Raw genomic sequence first — 20,606 nt, 5'->3', positions numbered from 1 at the left:
GATCCCTCCAACTTGAGGAGGGCATGTGAGGTATGCGGTCAGCTGTATGGCTGGCTCAGGGAAGAGGACGCCCCTGCCTTGCATAGTCCCGTGGGACATCTTAATTGGGCATGGGACACAAGCTAAGGCTTGATCACCCTTTAGCTGGCCACCTTTGATGAGGGTGTTTAGTGATTAAAGGCCGAAACACCCACTGATTCGAAGGCACACTACTGAGGATGTGTCCCAAAAATTGACATCTTACCCCAGTCTAAGAAACAAACCTCCCATGCCACTCTGTCAACATCAAATCTCATGCGAGTGCATTCCATCTATTGGCACAATGGACAGTTTTTAACATCTTGTCCCGTGTTTTATGATTCTGATCATCTGGACCAGTTCAGTGACTGCTGTGAAAGGACAGCTGACAACATAGGAAAGTCTGTGTGACAGCTTGGAGAGACAGCTGACCGGAGGGAATAGTCCCCACTGGGGCTGTCATGGGCTAGCTACCCATGTTGGCAGTCTCCGACGCTGTTTCAGTATGCACGAGTACTTCCTGGGTTACTTCCTGTTCAGGGGAAACTCCGTGAATCAGGCATTCATGGTCGAATTGCTGCAAAGAAACAACTACTAAAGGACACCAATAAGAAGGAGATACTTGCTTGGGCCAAGAAACACGAGCAATGGACTTTAGACCAGTGGAAATCTGTCCTTTGGTCTTTGTGAGACGTAGAGTAGGTGAATGGATCTCCGCATGTGTGGTTCCCACCATGAAGCATGGAGGAGGAGGTGTGATGGTGTGGCGGTGCTTTGCTGGTGACACTGTCTGTAATGTATTTAGAATTCAAGGCACACTTGACCAGCATGGCTTCAACAGCATTCTGCAGCAATACACCATCCCATCTGGTTTGTGCTTAGTGGGACTATAATTTATTTTTCAACAGGACAATGACCCCAAACACACCTCCAGGTTGTGTAAGGGCTATTTGACCAAGAAGGAGAGTGATTGAGTGTTGCATCAGATTACCTGGCCTCCACAATCACCTGACCTCAACCCAATTGAGATGGTTTGGGATAAGTTGGACCACAGTGTGAAGGAAAAGCAGCCAGCAAGTGCTCAGCATATGTGGGAAATCCTTCAAGACTGTTGGAAAAGCCTTCCAGGTGACTACCTCATTAAGTCTGTTGAGAGAATGCCAAGAGTGTGCAAAGCTGTCATCAAGGCAAAATGTGTCTACTTTGAAGAATCTCAAATTTAAGATACATTTTGATTTGTTTCCAACATTTTTTGTTGCTACATGATTCCATATGTGTTATTTCATAGTTTGGATTTTATCCTTTCTATTATTCTTCACTCTTAAAGAAAAAGCCCTTGAATGAGTAGGTGTGGCCCAACTTATGACGGGTACTGTATATTTTATGGACGGTGCACCATGCTTCCTTGTTGACTATATGACCAAGCAGCACAGATTACTGTTCAATTTGAGAAGGACGATCCTCCTTCACCGCTTTTGCCCATTCACGTCATTGACCATAGACAAATCCACAAATAGTTTAAAAAATATATATATATTTGGCACACCAGTTGTGGGTCACTCTGATTGGACCATTTGTTGAATCCCCCCCCCTCCCCCCAATAGTCGAGCCATGGCAGCAGAAAAGTAAGCAGCAGCTGCGTGTCATTCAATGAGGGCCAGAGGCTGTGTAAAGTGCACAACTGTAGCTCAGTCACAGTTCTATTTCATTGTGAATTAAAGTCTATATCACAAATTCAATATTTGCCTCTGCTGTACCATAAACTGATGATGATTGATTAAAGTTAATCGATTGATATGGGGGTGCAATGGAAATCAAGTATGAGGTTAGGTAGTATTTAGGTTAGGTAGGGTTTCATGACTAAAAACATGATCATTTGTTTGTGATCTTTTATTCACAAATAAAATGCAGAACAATACAAAGCTAACAATGGATAAAAAAAATGTAAGTACACAATTGTCAAACTTATAAGCTATGGAGCTATTATTAAATTGCAACTTCACTAACCATTCATTCACAGTCCCTCACAGTTTAAGGCTTTACACAGCAACATGGAGAGAATACAGAATAGCTTATTAAGTCAAACTGTAGGCTACTTGAGCAGGTCACACATACACGTTCAAACTGGAGAGTGTCTTGCTACTGCTCCCACTTCTCCTAGTCTCACTGCTGACTCTGCTGGTCTTGGACTCCCTGCTCTCTCCCCCCTCTGTGAGTGCTGTTGACACCGGTCTGTAAGTCTGTTCAGCTGGAGGTGCCACGTCGGCGTCAGGGAGCTTGTAGACAGGCATCTGTTTATTCTTTGAGCTGTGAAAGGTTGGATTGGAGATCGAATCATCATTAGATTCCCTTTATTATGTACATCAATTGAAATCGAGAGCATGTGATTTCTTATATGAAATGCATAGAAAAAAACACACCTTGATTGACATGCTTCCTTCCCAGCAAAGACACTGCAAATGAGGCCTCCAATGACCAGTAGGGTGGAGCCTCCCCAGCCAATGTACACAGCTACTCCGATTTCAAATCTGTCAAAATGAGACATGAAGTTGTCCCATGCATTTTCACTGTAAACACCTTACCATCCCTTATACCATAATAATTGTGAAATATTTTCATATATTACTGAATACAAAATCTAAACCCCTTTTTAAGCATTTTATCTACATTAGAATTGATAAATGTTACTCACTTTTGTGCCTTGAAATTGGGATCCTGAAATTCCGCTCTTATTTTGTTTCCATAATAAGAGAATGCAATCATGGAACACAACCCTGGAACAAGACAACTCGACTGTTAGACTTCACCCAGGAATCCAACAATCAGAATAACCACATGAACATCAAGAAAAATACAAATGTTTACCAGACACAAGATAGTTCATCCCTCCAGCAAAAGTCACTCTTGCGTTTGCAACCTCAGATCCTCCTATCTTAGTGCACTTCATTCCAACTAGGACCAGAATGGCCCCGAAGAATCCCAAAATAATGGAGATGATGATCAGAGCCCGGCACATATGGATATCCCCTGTCCAGGAGGAGGAGGAAGGAGGTCATGGTTTGGTCATGATAGTTTAAATTCACTTCTGCACAATAACTCATCCATTGTTCCACAGCCTTATGGTACATGGGTACAGTTTCCTCTTGTCTCTCGAAGAACCTACTGCAGGTGTTTTATAATTTTGACATGCTGTTATAATTTAAAAAAAGACTCCTTCACCCACTTGAATTCTTCACTTACAGTTGAGTCCGAACATCGATGGGATACCCTTGCAATCGGATACTCCAGTTGAATCAGAAACGCAATCCTTCCAGAGGTTGGAGAAGTAGTTTGAACTGGTCAGAACGATGCTTTCCACCTCAGACCAGGTCCATATCTCAGTGGGCATTGTAGAGCAGACCAGGATCCATCCACTCACACAGACCACAAAGCAGCCAATCTCCATGTACATTACTACTGTCCTGTAATTCATGGCTGCCTCTGTGTGTGCAAAGACAACAGACAGGAGGGAGGAACGACGGCAGTAGAGCTGTTGCCTGCTCCTGTCAGAACCCAATCGGGGGACAAATGTGAGCTCGTGTGGAGAAAGACGGCTCACATTCTACCTCCACCAACCCCCGCCCCTTCGCCACCGGCGAGTCTGTCTTTGTGTATATCATCACACCTACATGCTCCACACTGATGGAAGAAGATGCAAGGTGTTTGCTGACCCATGCCATGTTTGTTATTGGTATAATATCCAGGATCCTACCACCACAGAGTTAGTTTAGTTTATGCCTAAAAACACAGGTTGTGTTCATGTTATCGTCATGATTTTCCATAGAGGTTTCAAGAGCCCGTACTGTATGTTTTACAAAATAGTAAGGTGACCGCAATCTCTGCAATGATGACTCCATTCTTGCTATTGCATATCGAAAGGTTTATTTACATGCATTTATCAAAATCATATACAATTTCAAACACTACATACAAAGATCACCTTTTTTTCAACCTTAACTAATCAAGTCAGTTACAAACAAATTCTTATTTTCAATGCTGCCCTATGGGACTCCCGTTCACGGTCGGGTGTGATACAGCCTGGAATCGAACCAGGGTCTGTACAGAAACATCTAGCACTGAAATACAGTGCCTTGGACAGCTGTGCCACTCGGGAGCCACTTCTTATGTCTTGCTAGCATAGAAACTCATTATTTTCTGGGTGCATCAACCATACAGACAGAAAACAGTATGTGGGAAGTTTGTAAAGGAAAACTCAGACGTCAAAGCAATATACATAGAACTGAAAAGACAATATAAAAGTATGTACCTGGAAAAAAACTATGTTCAGAATTTTCCATAATAAACTTCACTCCAATGGTATATGTGAACGACTGCCTTTATTTGGTCTTATTAGGAAAATTTGAAATTATGTTTTTGTACATTGGATAAAAGCAGAGACATAGAGCTACAAAATGGTATATCATACACTACATTTGAGGAATAATGGGAAATAAATTCTGCTTTGAAAGTTGATAAACTTGTAAACTCACTTTTGAGAAAATGGCCTTTGAAAATAGCTTCCACGCCAGTCACCAAATGCTTTTGCGAATGGGAGGAAAAATTAAGGACAATGTTTAAGTTTAATTCAATAAGAGAAAAGCTGTGAAATAGAGAGTTGAAAATGAAGATAAGGAATGGCCAGGAAAACAGTGTTTAAGAAAGATTTATTGAAGTGGTAAAAGAGGATGATAGCAGTGAATACTATGTGTGATGATTATGAAGTGTGAGGCGCTATACAAATTCAGGACTGGGACATCAAATAGGCCTATGACACTTCAAGGGAACTGTAGCCTACTGTTCAGATGGGTTGAATGGAAACTGAAATCTGGAATCTGAATGTAGGTCTATAACCTCTCACATAGCCTTAATATTAACTCCTGCTGAATTAAGCATTTCTTGCAGTAAAATGATACACCAAATGTATTTGTTGCAGATAAGGACCGTCTGTAGAGGTGTTATCTTTATCAGCATCATAAAAGCTGATAGTATTTCAACCACATAAAATATGCATCCAGATCACACTGTTATCTTATCAGAAACATTTTGGGTCATTTTCTATTTCCTTAAAACCGGTTAAACTCATGTCGTTTAGATATTGTGAAGAGAAAATCTTTCTTTAACTCTGGGATAGGCGCCAGTGGGACACCTGTCGACAACTTCCGGTGAAATTGGAGGGTGCGCAATTCAAATAAATAATCATAAAAATGATGGATATTAAACATCTAGGTATATAGAAGTGTCTTATATCGGTTAAAAGCTTAAAGTCTTGTTAATCTAAACTGCATTGTCCGATTTACAATAGGCTTTACAGCGAAAGCATGCCATGCGATTGTTTGAGGACAGCACCCCACATCAAAATATTTTTCAACCAGCACAGGCTTCGTAAAATGACAAATAGCAATTAAATATTCACTTACTTTTTGAAAATCTTCCTCTGATTTGCAATCCCAAGGGTCCCAGCTACAACATGCATGGTCGTTTTGTTAGATAAAATCCTTCTTTATATCCCAAAATGTCAGTTTTGTTGGTGCCATCGATTTGAGTAATCCACTCGTTCAATATGCAGAGAAAGGAATCCGAAAAACTACCGCTAAACTTTGTTAAAACAAGTCCAAATACGTTTCTATTTAATCCTCAGCTACTCCAAAATGTAATTAAACTATAATATTTTATACAGAAAGAAGTATGTTCAATAGAAAAGTAAAATTAGCAAGCGGGCGTCCTCTTCGTGTCACGTCCTGACCTTAGTTCCTTTTTTGTGTCTCTGTTTTAGTTTGGTCAGGGCGTGAATTGGGGTGGGCAATCTATGTTGTGTATTCTAGGTTTTGTATTTATGTGTTTGGCCTGGTATGGTTCCCAATCAAAGGCAGCTGTCGATCGTTGTCTCTGATTGAGAACCATACATAGGCAGCCTGTTTTCCCACTATGGGTTATGGGTAGTTGTTTTCCAACTCTGACTCCCAGTACCAAAACTCAAAATCCTTCCTCATTTGGGAAGAAACAAGCATGAAACCTTGAACATAGACTGTTGACATCTAATGGAAGCCATGGGAATTGCAATATGGAGCTGGAATTGCATAGGACCCATAGCTTTCCATTGTAAGAGCATGGGCTCTCAAAAACCCCCAATTCCGGTTAGTTTTTCTTTGGATTTTCTCCTACCATATCAATTGTGTTATAGTCTCATACATTATTTTAACATTTCCACAAACTTCAAAGTGTTTTCTATCCAACTGTACCAATTATATGCATATCCTAGCTTCTGGGCCTGAGTGACAGGCAGTTTACTTTGGGCATGTCAGTCAGACAGGAAGTGGAGAAAAATAGACCCTAGCTTGAAGAAGTGTTTAAAAAATAAGTACAAATTCCCTGGTCGCCAAAAGTCTTTGCTCTGCAAAAGAAGCAGAGATGACAAGGAACTTTACCGATGGCATATAGATTGAAGCATTTATTTCATTCTATCGATGCATTAAATTATTCTGCCGAGCAAAAGGGTTTATTTAGTCCTCTAGGGCAAAATATAATGACTGAAGAGAAGCTGCATGTATCTAATTACAGACAAGTTGACAAACAAAATGTAGGAAATTCTCAGCAGAAACATCTAAATTAGGCAAAAAAATTAAAACCCTGAACCCTCTTCAAAAAATCATTTGGCCATCTCTGACTGTAGCCTGCAGCACATTTTCTATGTTTGCGGTATAGGGTCGGGTGCGGGCCTTTCATATATATCTGGGGAGGAGAGTTCTTAATAATTGCAGGCGGGTGCGGGTGAACAGATCACCCACGCACCACTAGTGTGCTTACCCACCACACTGCTCCTATAGGAGCTCGGGACACTGCTGCAGGATGTCTATGCTTGTTGTGATATCAGGTCTCTCTGGACTGGATGACATGATGTGTATAGAGGAGAGTGTCGATGTGGGCTCTGTGTTGAAACCATGGTGGAATCTGTTTACTGTAAACTGTAATGAGCATGGCTCCAACAACACTGACAGCTTTGAGTCGTGCCTGTTTAATCAGTTTATTTAATTATATAACATTCCGAAACGACAATTATTATAGAATGTCTATATTTAGTGTAAGAAATGTACTAAATTGTATTGAGTGACATAATTTTAAATTTTTGTAATTTAGCAGACACTCATATCCAAAGGGAGTTATGCTGAATACATGGGAATCAAATACACAATGACCACATAATAATAATGATTATTACTTTTGTTACCTTTTCTTTTTACGGGGAGAGGATTCATTCAAACGAGCAAAAAAACACATGATTTTGTTATAGGCTAAATAAAAAACCTAATGATTCTCTGAAATAGGCACCCGTTGATTTTTTAAAGTATTTATTTTAAGACTGTCATAGGACTGTAAATAATGTATTACCAAATATATATGAGTTACTGTAAATGGATAGCACTTTTACACATACTGTACTGTACATACTGTACTGTAGTTTAAAGGTTATGGTAGGTCAACAACATGATGTGTCCAGAAATCGTTTGAATGTTTTGTCATTATTGATTAACAGCATTTTAATGAGTGTCTTAAAATTAAAGAGACGTTCAAGAGAAATAGCAACTCATACACTTTAATGTCAAAGACTAAATCTATTCAAGTGTATACAAAGTGCTTCATGTTGATGCTCTATTGTAATGTGTGCTCTCACATGTTGTATTTTTTCAAATTAATAATATATTTAATTTCTTGCATGAAAGAAAGCTAAAGGATGGAGAAATGTAACCACTCCCAAATTCATAGACAGAGCTGATCTTTAATGATAACAAGATTATATTTTTTTACCATGTTTTGAGGCTGGGTTCTGATGGGGTAATGACAGCTGAACTAAGCACATGAGGCACTCATAAGTTATTTTCTTCAAGACGTATCATTCATTTATAAGTCCAAAAATGGATGGAGCAACTGCAGATTGCTCCTTTAACTTCTGCCACGAGAATGTCAGACAAAAAATATCAGCTTATCTCCTGTGAACTAACAAAAGGCTATGATTTCCATTCGACTCTGAATGGAAATTAATTCCCTTATAAATAGGTGGACAGCAGGATCCAGGATCCAGGATCCAATATCCAGTGATTTCTCTCTGGGCAATCGTGATTTGTGACACAATGGGCCAGCCAGTCACGTAGCACATTCTTTCTCTCCTTTTAACTGGAGTGGCGATGAGTCTTCCTCTGTTCAAGATCTGCATTTTCCCTATCATCCCTTACACATAGGCATTCTTATCAAAGTGCTGTGCTCTGGTGGAGCTGCTGTATTTGGGTGGAGGCCGTTGGCTCATGGGCTGTGCATGCCCTCTAGGGTGGGAAGAGACATGGGAGGTGGAGGCAGGTCCTCCGTAGGCATAGCCTGTGCGACTGGAGCTGTGGGAGAGAAAGAGAGAGAGAGAGAGAGAGAGAGAGAGAGAGAGAGAGAGAGAGAGAGAGAGAGAGAGAGAGAGAGAGAGAGAGAAAGAGTGAAAGACAAAGAGAGAGAGACTTAGTGAAGTAAACTGATCATGTAATTTACCAAATGTCAATTACATGTATGCACATCATCATTGATGTGTGACTCACCTTCTAGTGGAACTATCTACTACGGAGAAGCAGAATATTCCCCCTCCCAGAACACACAGGATAGATCCTGCCCAACCAATGAACAAGGCAACTCCCAGTTCATACCTGGAAAACAGGAGACTGGTTAATGAACAGCAACATTACTTCATCCAGGATCATGTGAGTCACTCCAATGTATGTCTGGTCCTATCCGTCAAATGGGTTACTCACTTCTGAGCAACAAACATGGGGTCAAAAAACTCAGATGTTATTCTGTGTGCGTACAGGGAGCATGCGGACAACGAGCAGAGACCTGCAGAGAGGAAAATAACGTTCAGTTCTGCATACTACGCCATTATTGTACATCAACGGCTGTGACATGTCAAGTTACCGCTGAGTATGAAATTGACCCCGGCGAAGCAAGCCATTCTGGCTTTGCTTTGGTCTGATCCCCCAATCTTGGTGCACTTCATTCCAACCAGGGCAAAGACAGCACCAAAGAAGCCCAGGCAGACAGCAGCGATCATCAGACCCCTGCAGGCCTGAATATAACCTGGAAGAAAGAGCACATACCATGTGAGATATATGTTACACACCTTTAGACCGGGCCGGCCCGCTCATTAGGGAGCTAGGCATCCGCCTATGGTGGCAGATTGAAGAGGGCTGCATTTTCTGATCTAAACTGACCAAGAAGCACCTGCAACAACACATTAAACCTCACATAATTCTGCCCCAAACAATTACAATGTCTCTCTCAACCAGTGGCATATGAGCTTTTTAAGTGAGCACTGATTCCGCCCTGTGATAAGCAGTGCCCTCCTTGTTGAAGGCAGAACGCCTCTCCAGGGTGCTGTTGAAGAGACCATCCCAAAAACGTATCCAACATAAATCATGTACTGTAGCAGATATAGCATATGGTAGAAATAGTATATGGCCTTTTCTGTAGCCTACAGGCTGGAGATAAAATGTATGACATTATAATGAGACAGAAACGTTTTTACATCGTGCAGGTTTCTCCGATCAAATAGCCTGATCTAAATGGTGCCCAATCAAATAAAACATGTGCTCACATGTTAAAACAAACATATCCTAATAACAGGACAGGTCAGAGTAAAATTGACAATACGGAATGGACAATCAGGCTACAATACTTCTGCATTTCCAACTGTGTGAACACATTGCAAATGGGTTCAGGATAACTCCTCCTGAACAAGTTGGGTAGCTGATATTCAGAGCTTCAATAGCACAGGACCAATAAAGCCAATGCAACAAACTGTTTTACAAACGATGGGCCTACCACATGGATGGGCATTTCTAAAATTCCATTGCGAGCCGACATGGTAGGCTACACCCCAGTAAGCATGAATAGACGCTGACTTCTTTTATACGATACATTTTTGGTCCTGTCCAAACCGTCCGTCTTTTTTTGTGGAGTCGTCTGTGTTTAGTTCAGATTTTGTCCGGTCTGGACCAGCCTTGATTTGGCCCAAACATACATGTCTATAAAATGTATTTTCAACTTTCATTCAGAACCCGAAAATGAACATGATTTCGACGTCGGAAAATGTGTATTTTCAAAGTCTGGAAAAATAAGTATTTTAGACATCTTTTCAAGTTAATTTTGCTTACTGGAATATTCTAGTAGAGGAGGCCATTTTTGGTCTTGCCTAGGGTGGCAGAATGGCCAGGACCTGCGCTGCCTTTAGGCAATGCTTCTTGATTTTATGTAGACCTATAGTCAGCAAAGTCTATGGTTCTAAGCATTAGCTAAATGTCCCCCAGCCATTTCCTCCAATGCCCTCCACATCTCGTTCCACTCACAAACCATACAGGATCACAAGACCTTAATTGGCTTGGCTGTGCAAGCAACTAATTGGTTCAGTATGAGAAAACAATCATTTGTTATGCTAAGGTTCTCAAAGTCTTGGCATTGGAGCTGCCTTTGAGACGTGATTTACAGGCACATATTAGCTTGGTGGTTAACCCCTGAAACTAGCCAACCATGGAAAATCAGCCCCAGGCTCCCAGTAAATCTAATTTATAGCCTCCCATGATGTTAGGCTAAACATTGACATCTCTGAAGGTAGATGAGTTGTCCCTGGGAGAACACTTGCATTGTGACTTCCCCACAAATCTATTAGCACTGTCAAGCTCCGAGCACTATATCTTTCCAAGTAATGAGAAATTGAAACGGTGGCACAGTTACAGTGAGGTGGCGGATCCACTGACCCTCATCTGAGACCGACGATGAAACACTGCTAGTCTACAGACTCTTTTGTCTATGAAATCTAATACCATCCATGTAACACGTTTGTACAGCTAGTCCCATGCCTACTGAATGCATTCAGATGTCATTGCTTGATCTACTGGATCAAAAAGTATATATTTACACAATGAGGGCATTAGAATCACAATCATTTTCTGTTTGGTTAAGGCAAAACTGAATCGGGTTGGCTTAGAATGTTGACAGCGTGTAAGCTATATTTATTCTCCAATGTTTATTGAAAGCATAAGTAAATTTGCACAATGAGCATGTCACGCTGGTTTCAATGATTCGGGAGACAAGAGTGCATAATGAAAGTTCCTGAGGGATCAGTGACAGTACCAACCCCCCGCCGAAGTTGTGGCAGTGTCGGACGGACTAGTAGTAGTGGTGTCAGACGGACCATTCCCGCTGTCTCCCTTAATGGTCCATTATTCTGTCAAGCTGGTATCAATGATTCGGGAGACAGGCGTGTGTAATGAAAGTCCCGGAGGGATCCGTGAAAGAGCACTTCTTGTCTCTTAACCCTCCTCTTGTGTTCTGATCGAATTGGACCAATTTACAAGGTTTCTCTCTGAAAAATGTAGTTCATTTAATCTGATTGTCATAAGGTTCCATGACTTTGTCCACACAGGGCATCTGAACACGCAAAATACATTTTGATGATTTTCATTAAATTTGGGGTGTTTTATTGAACTTTTGTACACCTGTGGTGTTCCTGGTCAAAAATGAGCGGTCATTAGAAATGAATGGGTGAGACTACAATTAGTGTATCAAATTGAGTTCAGGCACATGCCCATTCATCAGATGGACACACTTCCTCTCCCAGACCCCCACATGCATGTGTGTTTAAGCACACACACACACCTGCCTCCCCTTCTTGGCTTCCATGGCAACCCCCACGGGAATCTTTCACCCATGGGAACCACACCTGTTGGCATTCTCACAAACAATCGCAACAATGTTTCAATAATATATAGACATTTTCTCGCAGCTCTGGTAAATAAAGCTTTTTTGAGGCCTTGCTCACAATTCATTCTGTGGCAGCACAATGACCAAATGATATACTGTATGTGAGGCTCTTGATCATATCTTTGATCATGACACTGGTGAGGAGGAGAGAGGTCAGGAAACTGACAGTGAAGATGCATTAGAGGAGGAAGTGTCAGAAGTTGAAGACAACACAGAATATGATCCAGACCAAGAGACAACCGATGTGGAACCATCCATTGATGAGGAAGAGCGCCCTGCTGAGATTGTTGTTACATTCTGGTCAAAGAACAGGAATTTGTCGTGGTCTTCATCCCCATCTGAGAAGAGAGGTCGGCTGTTGGCTAAAAATGTTATCAGGGTGTCCCCAGGGCAACGAGATACGCCATATCCCGGGTTGATGACATAACATCCTGCTTCGAACTGTGCTCTGTGCTAACAGAGTCAATCAAAATTATAGTGATAAACATGACCAACTTGGAGGGAAGATGCAGTCACAAAGACAACTGGAAGGAGGTAGACCAGACACACGTGGGTCTCTTGATTTTGACTGGTGTGTTTTATTTATTTTACTTCTATTTAACTAGGCAAGTCCATTAAGAACATTTTCTTATTTTCAATGACAGCCTAGGAACAGGCAGAACGACAGATTTGTACCTTGTCAGCTCTGGGGTTTGAACTTGCAACCTTCCAATTACTAGTCCAACGCTCTAATCACTAGGCTACTCTGCCACCCCAGGTCATGTGTGTACAGATCCAGAACTAATCGGCCACCAGTTTATGGGATACATAGTCTGGTCGGGCATTTTTTCGTGCCACTGTGTCACTCCAGACATTTCACGTGTTGTCCCGGGTGGGTTATCTTCAACAACCGTGATACAAAACCAGACCGCTGACAACAAGACAAGCTGGCAGCAATCAGAGAGGTTTGGCCCAGATGGTGAAGCACTTGCCACTCATCTATAACCCAAGCCCAGACATCACAGTGGATGACCGTCTGGTCTCTATTTGTGGAGGCTGCCCATTCTAACAGTACATGCCAAGCAAACCTTCTAAATATGGAATAAAGAAATGGGAAGCATGTTATTCCAGGACACGTTACGCCTGAAATATGCAGGTTTACACCAGGGGAAGCGGGTGGTCCTGGAAATGACTGCAGGTCTCCAGGGGAAGCGGGTCGTCCTGGAAATGACTGCAGGTCTCCAGGGGAAGCGGGTCGTCCTGGAAATGACTGCAGGTCTCCAGGGGAAGCGGGTCGTCCTGGAAATGACTGCAGGTCTCCAGGGGAAGCGGGTGGTCCTGGAAATGACTGCAGGTCTCCAGGGGAAGCGGGTCGTCCTGGAAATGACTGCAGGTCTCCAGGGGAAGCGGGTGGTCCTGGAAATGACTGCAGGTCTCCAGGGGAAGCGGGTCGTCCTGGAAATGACTGCAGGTCTCCAGGGGAACAACATGACGTGACAAATCATATGCTCTTAGTCAGGAGCTGCTCCCAAAAAAATATCATAGTGGGGACTGTCAGAAGGAACAAGCCTGAGTGGCCTCCTGCCTTTACTTCCTGCCTTTACCTCCTGCCTTTACCTCCTGCCTTTACTCACTACCAAGGACAGGGATCGTTGTTCCTCATTGCCTTCACCGATACACACACTCTTGTGTCCTAGTGCCCGAATTTTCCCCTGATGACAACTCTGCACAGGTATGCAGCTGTGAGTACCAGGGAGGACGGAAAGCCCAACGCTGTCCTGGATTGCAACAGGAACAAAGGGGGAGTTGACAACCTTGATTGTTACTTTTTATGTCATGTACTTTTTGTTCTATTACCAGATTAGTTTTATCTGCACCATAAAAATAAGACATGTTGTTTGGTGAAATGCTCATTGAATTTGTGAACAATATGGAGTCAGTTCTATTCATTTGAATATGTAAATATGTTTTAGATGTGATAAATTAAAACACCACGTTGATGCAATTTTTCAAGTTCATGCAAGACATGAAGACATTGTGGTGTGGATGGAGGTGAATCCACCTGGAAGCAGGGATTCTTCAAGAGGAGACTATCCCTAGAAGAGTTGGAGAAAGCCATGGTGGCACCCCTCATTCAAAGGTGCCAACACCTTCCTCCAACACTATCTTCAGCTGAAGCGATATACAAGGGCCAGAAGATCTACGGCCGCCAGAAACAGAAGATACAGAAGGAAGAGGTGAGATCTGTGTGCACCAAGAGATGTCAAAATGAGCATTATGTTCCATAAATGTAGTACATATATTTGCAAGGCACATGCAACAACCCCCACGTATTGCACAACATGTGCATGAGAACACATAAAATGTAACCACCGTTGATTGACAGATTGTGAAGATTTTATTGTTTTTGTTATTGTTAGTAATACTGTTATTGTTACTGTTGTTCTTTAATGTGTTCAGACATTCATTTTGTAATATCGTAAAGTTTTCATGTGTAGTTTTGTGCCTATGTCCTTTCTTTACAAATAAAATCGTACTGGTCTGTTTTGACCAGGAACACAACATATGTTATTTTGTTCCACTATTTAAATATATTAAATAGTTTCAAAACAAATGTCCTTGTTAAACTTTGACACAAAGTAGTCTGTGATAAATAGCACAATATGTTTCATCTGAGTATTTGTTATAGTCAAAATAATCCATATATTATGCTTTTTTTTACTCAAAAACTAGTTGTATGAACTCAGATCAATGAGGCCTACAGGCAATACATAGCAAATATAAGTTCAAAACTTGTAATGTTCACAAGAACCAAAATTGATTAAAAAAGCCAGGTTGGTTCAATCAAAAACATGAAGTGGTCCTCCAGGACCAGGGTTGTCCCTGCAGTTTTGTAGGACAGTAGGCCAGGAGACCAATAGGCCAGTAAGCCAGTAGACGAATAGACCAGTAGACCAATAGGCCAGTAGACCAATATTTCAGTAGACCAGTAGGCCAATAGACCAGTAGACCTATAGGACAGTTGACCAATAGACCAGTAGACCAGTAGGCAGTGGTGGAAAAAGTACCCAATTGTCAAACTTGAGTAAAAGTAAAGATACCTTAAAACCTCTTGAAACTAGTGGGCACTATTTTCATTTTGGAAAAATAACGTTCCCAAAGTAAACAGGCTATTTTGTGGGGACAAGATGCTAGAATATACATATAATTGACAGCTTAGGATAGAAAACACTCTAAAGTTTCCAAAACTGTAAAAAATATTGTCTGTGAGTATTACAGAACTGATATTGCAGGCGAAAGCCTGAGAAAAATCCAGTCAGGAAGGGACTCTTATTTAGAAAGCTCTGCGTTCCTATGCGTCCCTATTGAGCAGTGAATGAGATATCAAAAAATGAGTCTGAACGACAACATTGCGTCAGTGGTCAGCTGGAGGCTCTCAGAGTGTTTTGTGTGTAAAAGACAAATGCCGCCATTGTTTCTCTCTTTCCTACTAAGAAGCCACCTTTCCCGGTTGATATATTATCGATTAGATATTTGAAAAAGACCTTGAGGATTGATTATAAAAACGTTTTCCATGTTTCTGTCGATATTATGTATCTAATTTTGATTTTTTTTCGGCGTTGTCGTGACCGCAGTTTCCGGTGGATTTCTCAACCAAACGTGAAGTACAAACGGAGGTGTTTCGGCTATAAAAATAATCTTTATGGGACAAAATGAACATTTGCTGTCTAACTGGGAGTCTTGTGAAAACATCCGAAGCTCATCAAAGGTAAACAATTTAAATTGATTGCTTTTCTGATTTTAGTGACCAAGCTGCCTGCTGCTAGCTAGGCATAATGCTATGCTAGGCTATCAATAAACTTACACAAATGCTTGTCTTGCTTTGGCTGTAAAGCATAATTTCAAAATCTGAGATGACATGGTGATTAACAAAAGGCTAAGCTGTGTTTCAATATATTTCACTTGTGATTTCATGAATATTAATATTTTCTAGTAATATTTTTTGTCCGTTGCATTATGCTAATTAGTGTCAGTTGATGACAATTCTCCCGGATCCAGGAGAAGGAGTTCCAAGAGGTTTTAATAGAAAATGACTCAAGTAAAAGGGAGTCACCCAGTAAAATACTACTTGAGTAAAAGTCTAAAAGTATTTGCTTTTAAATATACTTAAGTATTGAACGTAAATGTATTTGCTAAAATGTACTTAAATACAAATATAAATAATTTCAAATTCCTTACATTAAACACTCCAACACTCCAACTCTAACTCTAAACTCTAAAATATGATTCACATATGAAGCATTTGTGTTTAGTGACTCTGTCAGATCAGGGGCAGTAGGGATGACCAGGGATGTTCTCTTGATAAGTGTGTGAATTAGAAAATGTTCCTGTCCAGCTTAGCATTAGCATTAAAATGAATGAGTACTTTAGGGTGTCATGGAAAATATATTACAGTAAAAACTACATAATGTCCTTTAGGAATGTAGTGAAGTAAAAAGTTGTCAAAAATATTAATAGCAAAGTACAGATACCCCAAAAAACAACTTAAGTAATACTAAAGTATTTTTACTCAAGTACTTTACACCACTACCAATAGACCAGTAGGCCAGTAGGACATTAGACAAGTAAACCAGTAGGCCGATGTTGCTAAACAGAAACTATAACACACAATGACAAAAAAGTTACTTTGAGCAGACCGTCCAGTGCCAGCATAGATGGAAAGTCCTTGCAGTTGGAGACTCCTGTTGAATCAGTGACACATGCCTTCCACAGGTTGGACCAGTAGGTAGCTGTGGTGATGACTGTGCCATCCAGAGAGGACACCTTCCAGTAATCCGTGGGTATGGTGGAGGAGATCAGGACCCAGCCAGATGTGGTCAGAATAAAGGCCAAAATCTCTGTCACCATGTCACTCATTGTGTACAGTACACCAGCGCTTACTACTGAAGTTGGTGAGAAATTCAGAGGTCACGGAAAAGTAGCGATGTGACTGACGGTCCACTGGCCAATGAAGCTTGTTGAAGACAATCTCAGGCATGGGCTCTGGAGCAGTAACTCAGGTTAAATGGCCATGGTGGGATTGATGGTTAATATGTTCTGGAATGTTTCCTATTCATCAAGGAGGGGTTTAGCCCTAATTGTCAATGACTGACCAATGGTATCTAGCTTCCTTCACCCCCTCACTTCACACACATCACTCACTGTGATAGAGTTGATGGGGGTTAACTGTACAGAAAGGTCAAAGGTGGAGGATGCACTGTCATGATGTGTCAAAATATGTCATGATGACTTCATATATACCTCACATAACAAGAGGATAAATATACGTGATTCAGAAGATTTCGAACTGATAGGGCTATAACTGATATGACGTAGCACAACCAGCCTGCACATCTCAAAGGGGATCATCACATTTAGCATGGGGGACATGATACAGACACTTTCGACTCTGTTGTCGTAACAACCTGCTCATAGGGGAGTTATTAAGTATTAAATAACAAGAAAATGTGGCCGAAGGTTAAAAGTAGAATAATACTGATCACTCATTAACCTGCACCATGGACTGATGCTTCAGAGAGAGAGAGAAAGAGACATAGAGAGAGAGATGTCAGTGGTCCTTCTGTAGCTCAGTTGGTAGAGCATGGTGCTTGTAACGCCAGGGTAGTGGGTTCAATTCCCGGGACCACCCATACGTAGAATGTATGCACACATGACTGTAAGTCGCTTTGGATAAAAGCGTCTGCTAAATGGCATATTATATTCAATGACATGGTAGTTAAAAATGAAGTATCATCACATCTGATTTGACAAACAATGCGAAGGAACTAGTTGAGAAAACAGGAAGGAACTAGTTACACATAACAGGAACGTACTAGTTAACAAAACAGGAAGGAACGAGTTAACATAACAGGAAATAACTATTTAACATAACATGAAGGAACTAGTTAACAAAACAGGAAGGACTAGTTAACATAACAGGAAGTAACTACTTCACATAACAGGAAGGAACTATTTACCAAAACAGGAAATAACTAGTTCACATAACAGGAAGGAACTAGTTACCAAAACAGGAAATAACTAGTTCACATAACAGGAAGGAACTAGTTAACAAAACAAAAACAAATGTCTATACATAGTCATAGATACTATAGTACATAGGGATACAGAAGGAATACTTTCTTCCTAACTTTTTTTTAGTTACGTTAGTGGCCCATCTAGTGGTAAACTATTGTACATGCGCACAGTTTCAAACACCACCACATGAGGGAGTTTTGAGAGATCAACGTGACCTTGACATGCACAGAATGCAGCCCAAAAAAATGCAGTATCAAAAAGCGCTACATTTCTTAAGTCAGCGTTTCCAAAGTAATGATCCAGAAAATTGGCATATGATGATTGCCTGTGTCACTGGGAATGTATCCTTTATAGCCTCTGTACTTTGGGACAACAGAGAGATATCATGGTGTAAGTCGCTCTGGATAAGAGCGTCTGCTAAATGACTTAAATGTAATGTAATGTAATGTGTCAGTTCCCTTTTCAATGTCCTCAGAAGAGATTGAACGCAGCTGAATAATATATCTCAGTAATGTTATAACTACAATTACTAGTTCTTCTCAACTAAGCCTATAATGGCCACTGCATTTGACAGAGCTATGTCTCTATTTTTACATGTTGTCCTGTACACTGGCACGTGCCTCATACAGGAGCCACTGTGATTCAGTACGTGTACTGCCTGCTCTCTCAGTCTTTCCTGAGGATTACACATTGGCCATGGCAAAATGCTGTGTCATCACCTGGAACCAAAATATGTAAGAACATTAATTGTTCTTATAGATTTGATTTAAAATTCCACAATGTGATCAAATCCACTAGTGGTAAATTATATTTAACAAATTTAACAAACTGTAACAACTGTCAAAATACTTTCTGTCAACGAAGAACAACATGCTCCAAATGCAATGATCTGATACCCTCCAAAATATTTTCCACAAGATAATGCATTTTTATCTGACAATTTGCATTCACAAAATCAGTGGCATTAAAACATACTCGTGAATAAAGGATATTTAAGAACATATCTACAAATGGACAAGGACTATTGGATATACGAATGTTGCAGTTTTGTGCTACAAAATGTTGCTGTTTCATTTTAGTTTCTTCTTTTTGTAGTGCACATCACCTGTAGGTGCAGTTTATTAATGAATAAAATGCATATTATGCATGTATCATATGATTGTCAGTCAATTCAATTTAATGTACTTAACAACTTTTGCACAGTAAGATCATACTGATAAGACAGGAGCATGAAACACAGTAAAGAAAGAATACTCGTGAACCAGGATGTTTTTCATTCTGTGAACCAGGATGTTTTTCATTCTGTGAACCAGGATGTTTTTCATTCTGTGAACCAAGATGTTTTTCATTCTGTGAACCAAGATATTTTTCATTCTGTGAACCAAGATGTTTTTCATTCTGTGAACCAGGATGTTTTTCATTCTGTGAACCAAGATGTTTTTCATTCTGTGAACCAAGATGTTTTTCATTCTGTGAACCAAGATGTTTTTCATTCTGTGAATCTAGATGTTTTTCATTCTGTGAATCTAGATGTTTTTCATTCTGTGAACCAAGATGTTTTTCATTCTGTGAACCAAGATGTTTTTCATTCTGTGAACCAAGATGTTTTTCATTCTGTGAACCAAGATGTTTTTCATTCTGTGAACCAGGATGTTTTTCATTTAGTCAACCTGCATAAAATAATGCCACAGGTCAGTCCCTTGTTGGTTGTCACCTTACATGATCTCTGTGTGGTGTGGATGGAGGGACCCTCCTCACCCTACCTTCCAGTTTGAAGATAGTGTGGTGTGGTCTGCAGTGCAGGGCTCCAATGGCGTTTCCAGCACAGTTATTCCACAGTCCCTGGAGGACCCATGTGGCCGTGATGACAGAGGAGGCTCTGCTGGTGGTCCTCCATTCGTTGGACAAAGTGGCGCAGAAGGTGGCACCAAGCCCAACCAGGCCGCCCAGGAAAGCGAAGATCTGGATGCCTGACATTTTGGAAAAGGGTGAATTTAAAGGTTTTTTTCAAAGTCTTTCAGCAGATTAAAAAATGAGAAGAAATGAAATGCCCACGCGAGCAAATTACACAAGGGACATGTGTTCATCAGAGATGATTTACACTGAGGACATCTAGTCTCGCACCATTTACTGAGCAGAGGGATGGACAGAGTGAAAGAGTAAATGAAGTCAACTGACAGTTAGTTATTCAGGCAGCATTTGAAGAGGTTTTCCTTTTTTGTATCTTTTGTGCTCACCAGATTTGGTCTAGTGTCATATTAACATTAAAGAAATAAAGGACTAATCAGTAAGCCATAAGACAATCAGCAATGTGACAAAGTTCAGTTACTAGTTCAACTATTCCTGTTTACAGAGTTGGCCAACTTACGATAAAAATATATATATTTTTTACCTTAGAGAAACTTTGGATGTGCTATAAACTCAATATTGTACAATGTACATGTGTGACACAAAGTTCCCCCCCCCCCAAAAAAAAAATGTGTTCTGGAACAGGAAACAGGAAGCTGTAGACACGTACCGCAGCAGTTGTCCCAAAGAGTAATCTCCTTTTTTGTGTATTTACATCTGAACTCGACCTTATCTCAATGTATTTGACCTTTAACCTATACTCATCTTACCTAGAGTACTTCACCCCAATACTATTGAATGCAGTGAGAATGTTTGCAGTGATACTTTATTTGACCCTGCTGGTCATGTGTGAAAGTTTG

General features: G+C 40.7%; 2 protein-coding genes across 3 annotated transcripts; both read right to left on the bottom strand.

The window, feature by feature from the left end:
* Window positions 1-1,899: 1,899 nt before the first annotated feature.
* LOC124040187 (claudin-10-like) lies at window positions 1,900-3,628 on the bottom strand. Its single transcript, XM_046357551.1, has 5 exons — window positions 3,259-3,628; window positions 2,884-3,045; window positions 2,711-2,792; window positions 2,439-2,546; window positions 1,900-2,325 (listed from the first exon to the last, which is right to left on the bottom strand). The coding sequence occupies exons 1-5, from the start codon at window positions 3,488-3,490 to the stop codon at window positions 2,124-2,126; spliced, it is 786 nt and encodes a 261-aa protein (XP_046213507.1). The 5' UTR covers window positions 3,491-3,628; the 3' UTR covers window positions 1,900-2,123.
* A 4,183-nt stretch (window positions 3,629-7,811) lies between these two features.
* Window positions 7,812-20,084, bottom strand: LOC124041017 (claudin-10-like). 2 transcript variants are annotated; one of them, XM_046359430.1, is made up of 5 exons: window positions 19,662-20,084; window positions 9,001-9,162; window positions 8,841-8,922; window positions 8,631-8,735; window positions 7,812-8,438 (listed from the first exon to the last, which is right to left on the bottom strand). In XM_046359430.1, exons 1-5 carry the CDS (start codon window positions 19,873-19,875, stop codon window positions 8,282-8,284), a joined length of 720 nt encoding a protein of 239 aa, XP_046215386.1. In that variant the 5' UTR covers window positions 19,876-20,084; the 3' UTR covers window positions 7,812-8,281. The 2 variants fall into 2 exon arrangements, with proteins under 2 accessions (XP_046215386.1, XP_046214531.1); XM_046358575.1 differs by lacking the exon at window positions 19,662-20,084 and adding an exon at window positions 16,521-17,419.
* Window positions 20,085-20,606: the final 522 nt, after the last annotated feature.

Source organism: Oncorhynchus gorbuscha, linkage group LG01 (genome assembly GCF_021184085.1).
Source record: "Oncorhynchus gorbuscha isolate QuinsamMale2020 ecotype Even-year linkage group LG01, OgorEven_v1.0, whole genome shotgun sequence".
Lineage (NCBI taxonomy): Eukaryota > Metazoa > Chordata > Actinopteri > Salmoniformes > Salmonidae > Oncorhynchus > Oncorhynchus gorbuscha.
Note: the sequence above shows the minus strand (reverse complement) of the source record. Positions and strands in the feature narration are given on the sequence as shown.

What these genes read in the sequence shown, in the direction of transcription:
- LOC124040187 (XM_046357551.1), bottom strand. Translation starts at nt 3,490, where the DNA reads ATGAATTACAGGACAGTAGTAATGTACATGGAGATTGGCTGCTTTGTG. An exon ending in ATCGATGTTCGGACTCAACT is followed by an intron (nt 3,046 to 3,258) that starts GTAAGTGAAGAA and finishes CCTCCTGGACAG; the next exon opens with GGGATATCCATATGTGCCGG. An exon ending in CCCAATTTCAAGGCACAAAA is followed by an intron (nt 2,547 to 2,710) that starts GTGAGTAACATT and finishes TCATTTTGACAG; the next exon opens with ATTTGAAATCGGAGTAGCTG.
- LOC124041017 (XM_046358575.1), bottom strand. Translation starts at nt 16,740, where the DNA reads ATGAGTGACATGGTGACAGAGATTTTGGCCTTTATTCTGACCACATCT. An exon ending in GGTCAATTTCATACTCAGCG is followed by an intron (nt 8,923 to 9,000) that starts GTAACTTGACAT and finishes TCCTCTCTGCAG; the next exon opens with GTCTCTGCTCGTTGTCCGCA. An exon ending in CCCATGTTTGTTGCTCAGAA is followed by an intron (nt 8,736 to 8,840) that starts GTGAGTAACCCA and finishes CCTGTTTTCCAG; the next exon opens with GTATGAACTGGGAGTTGCCT.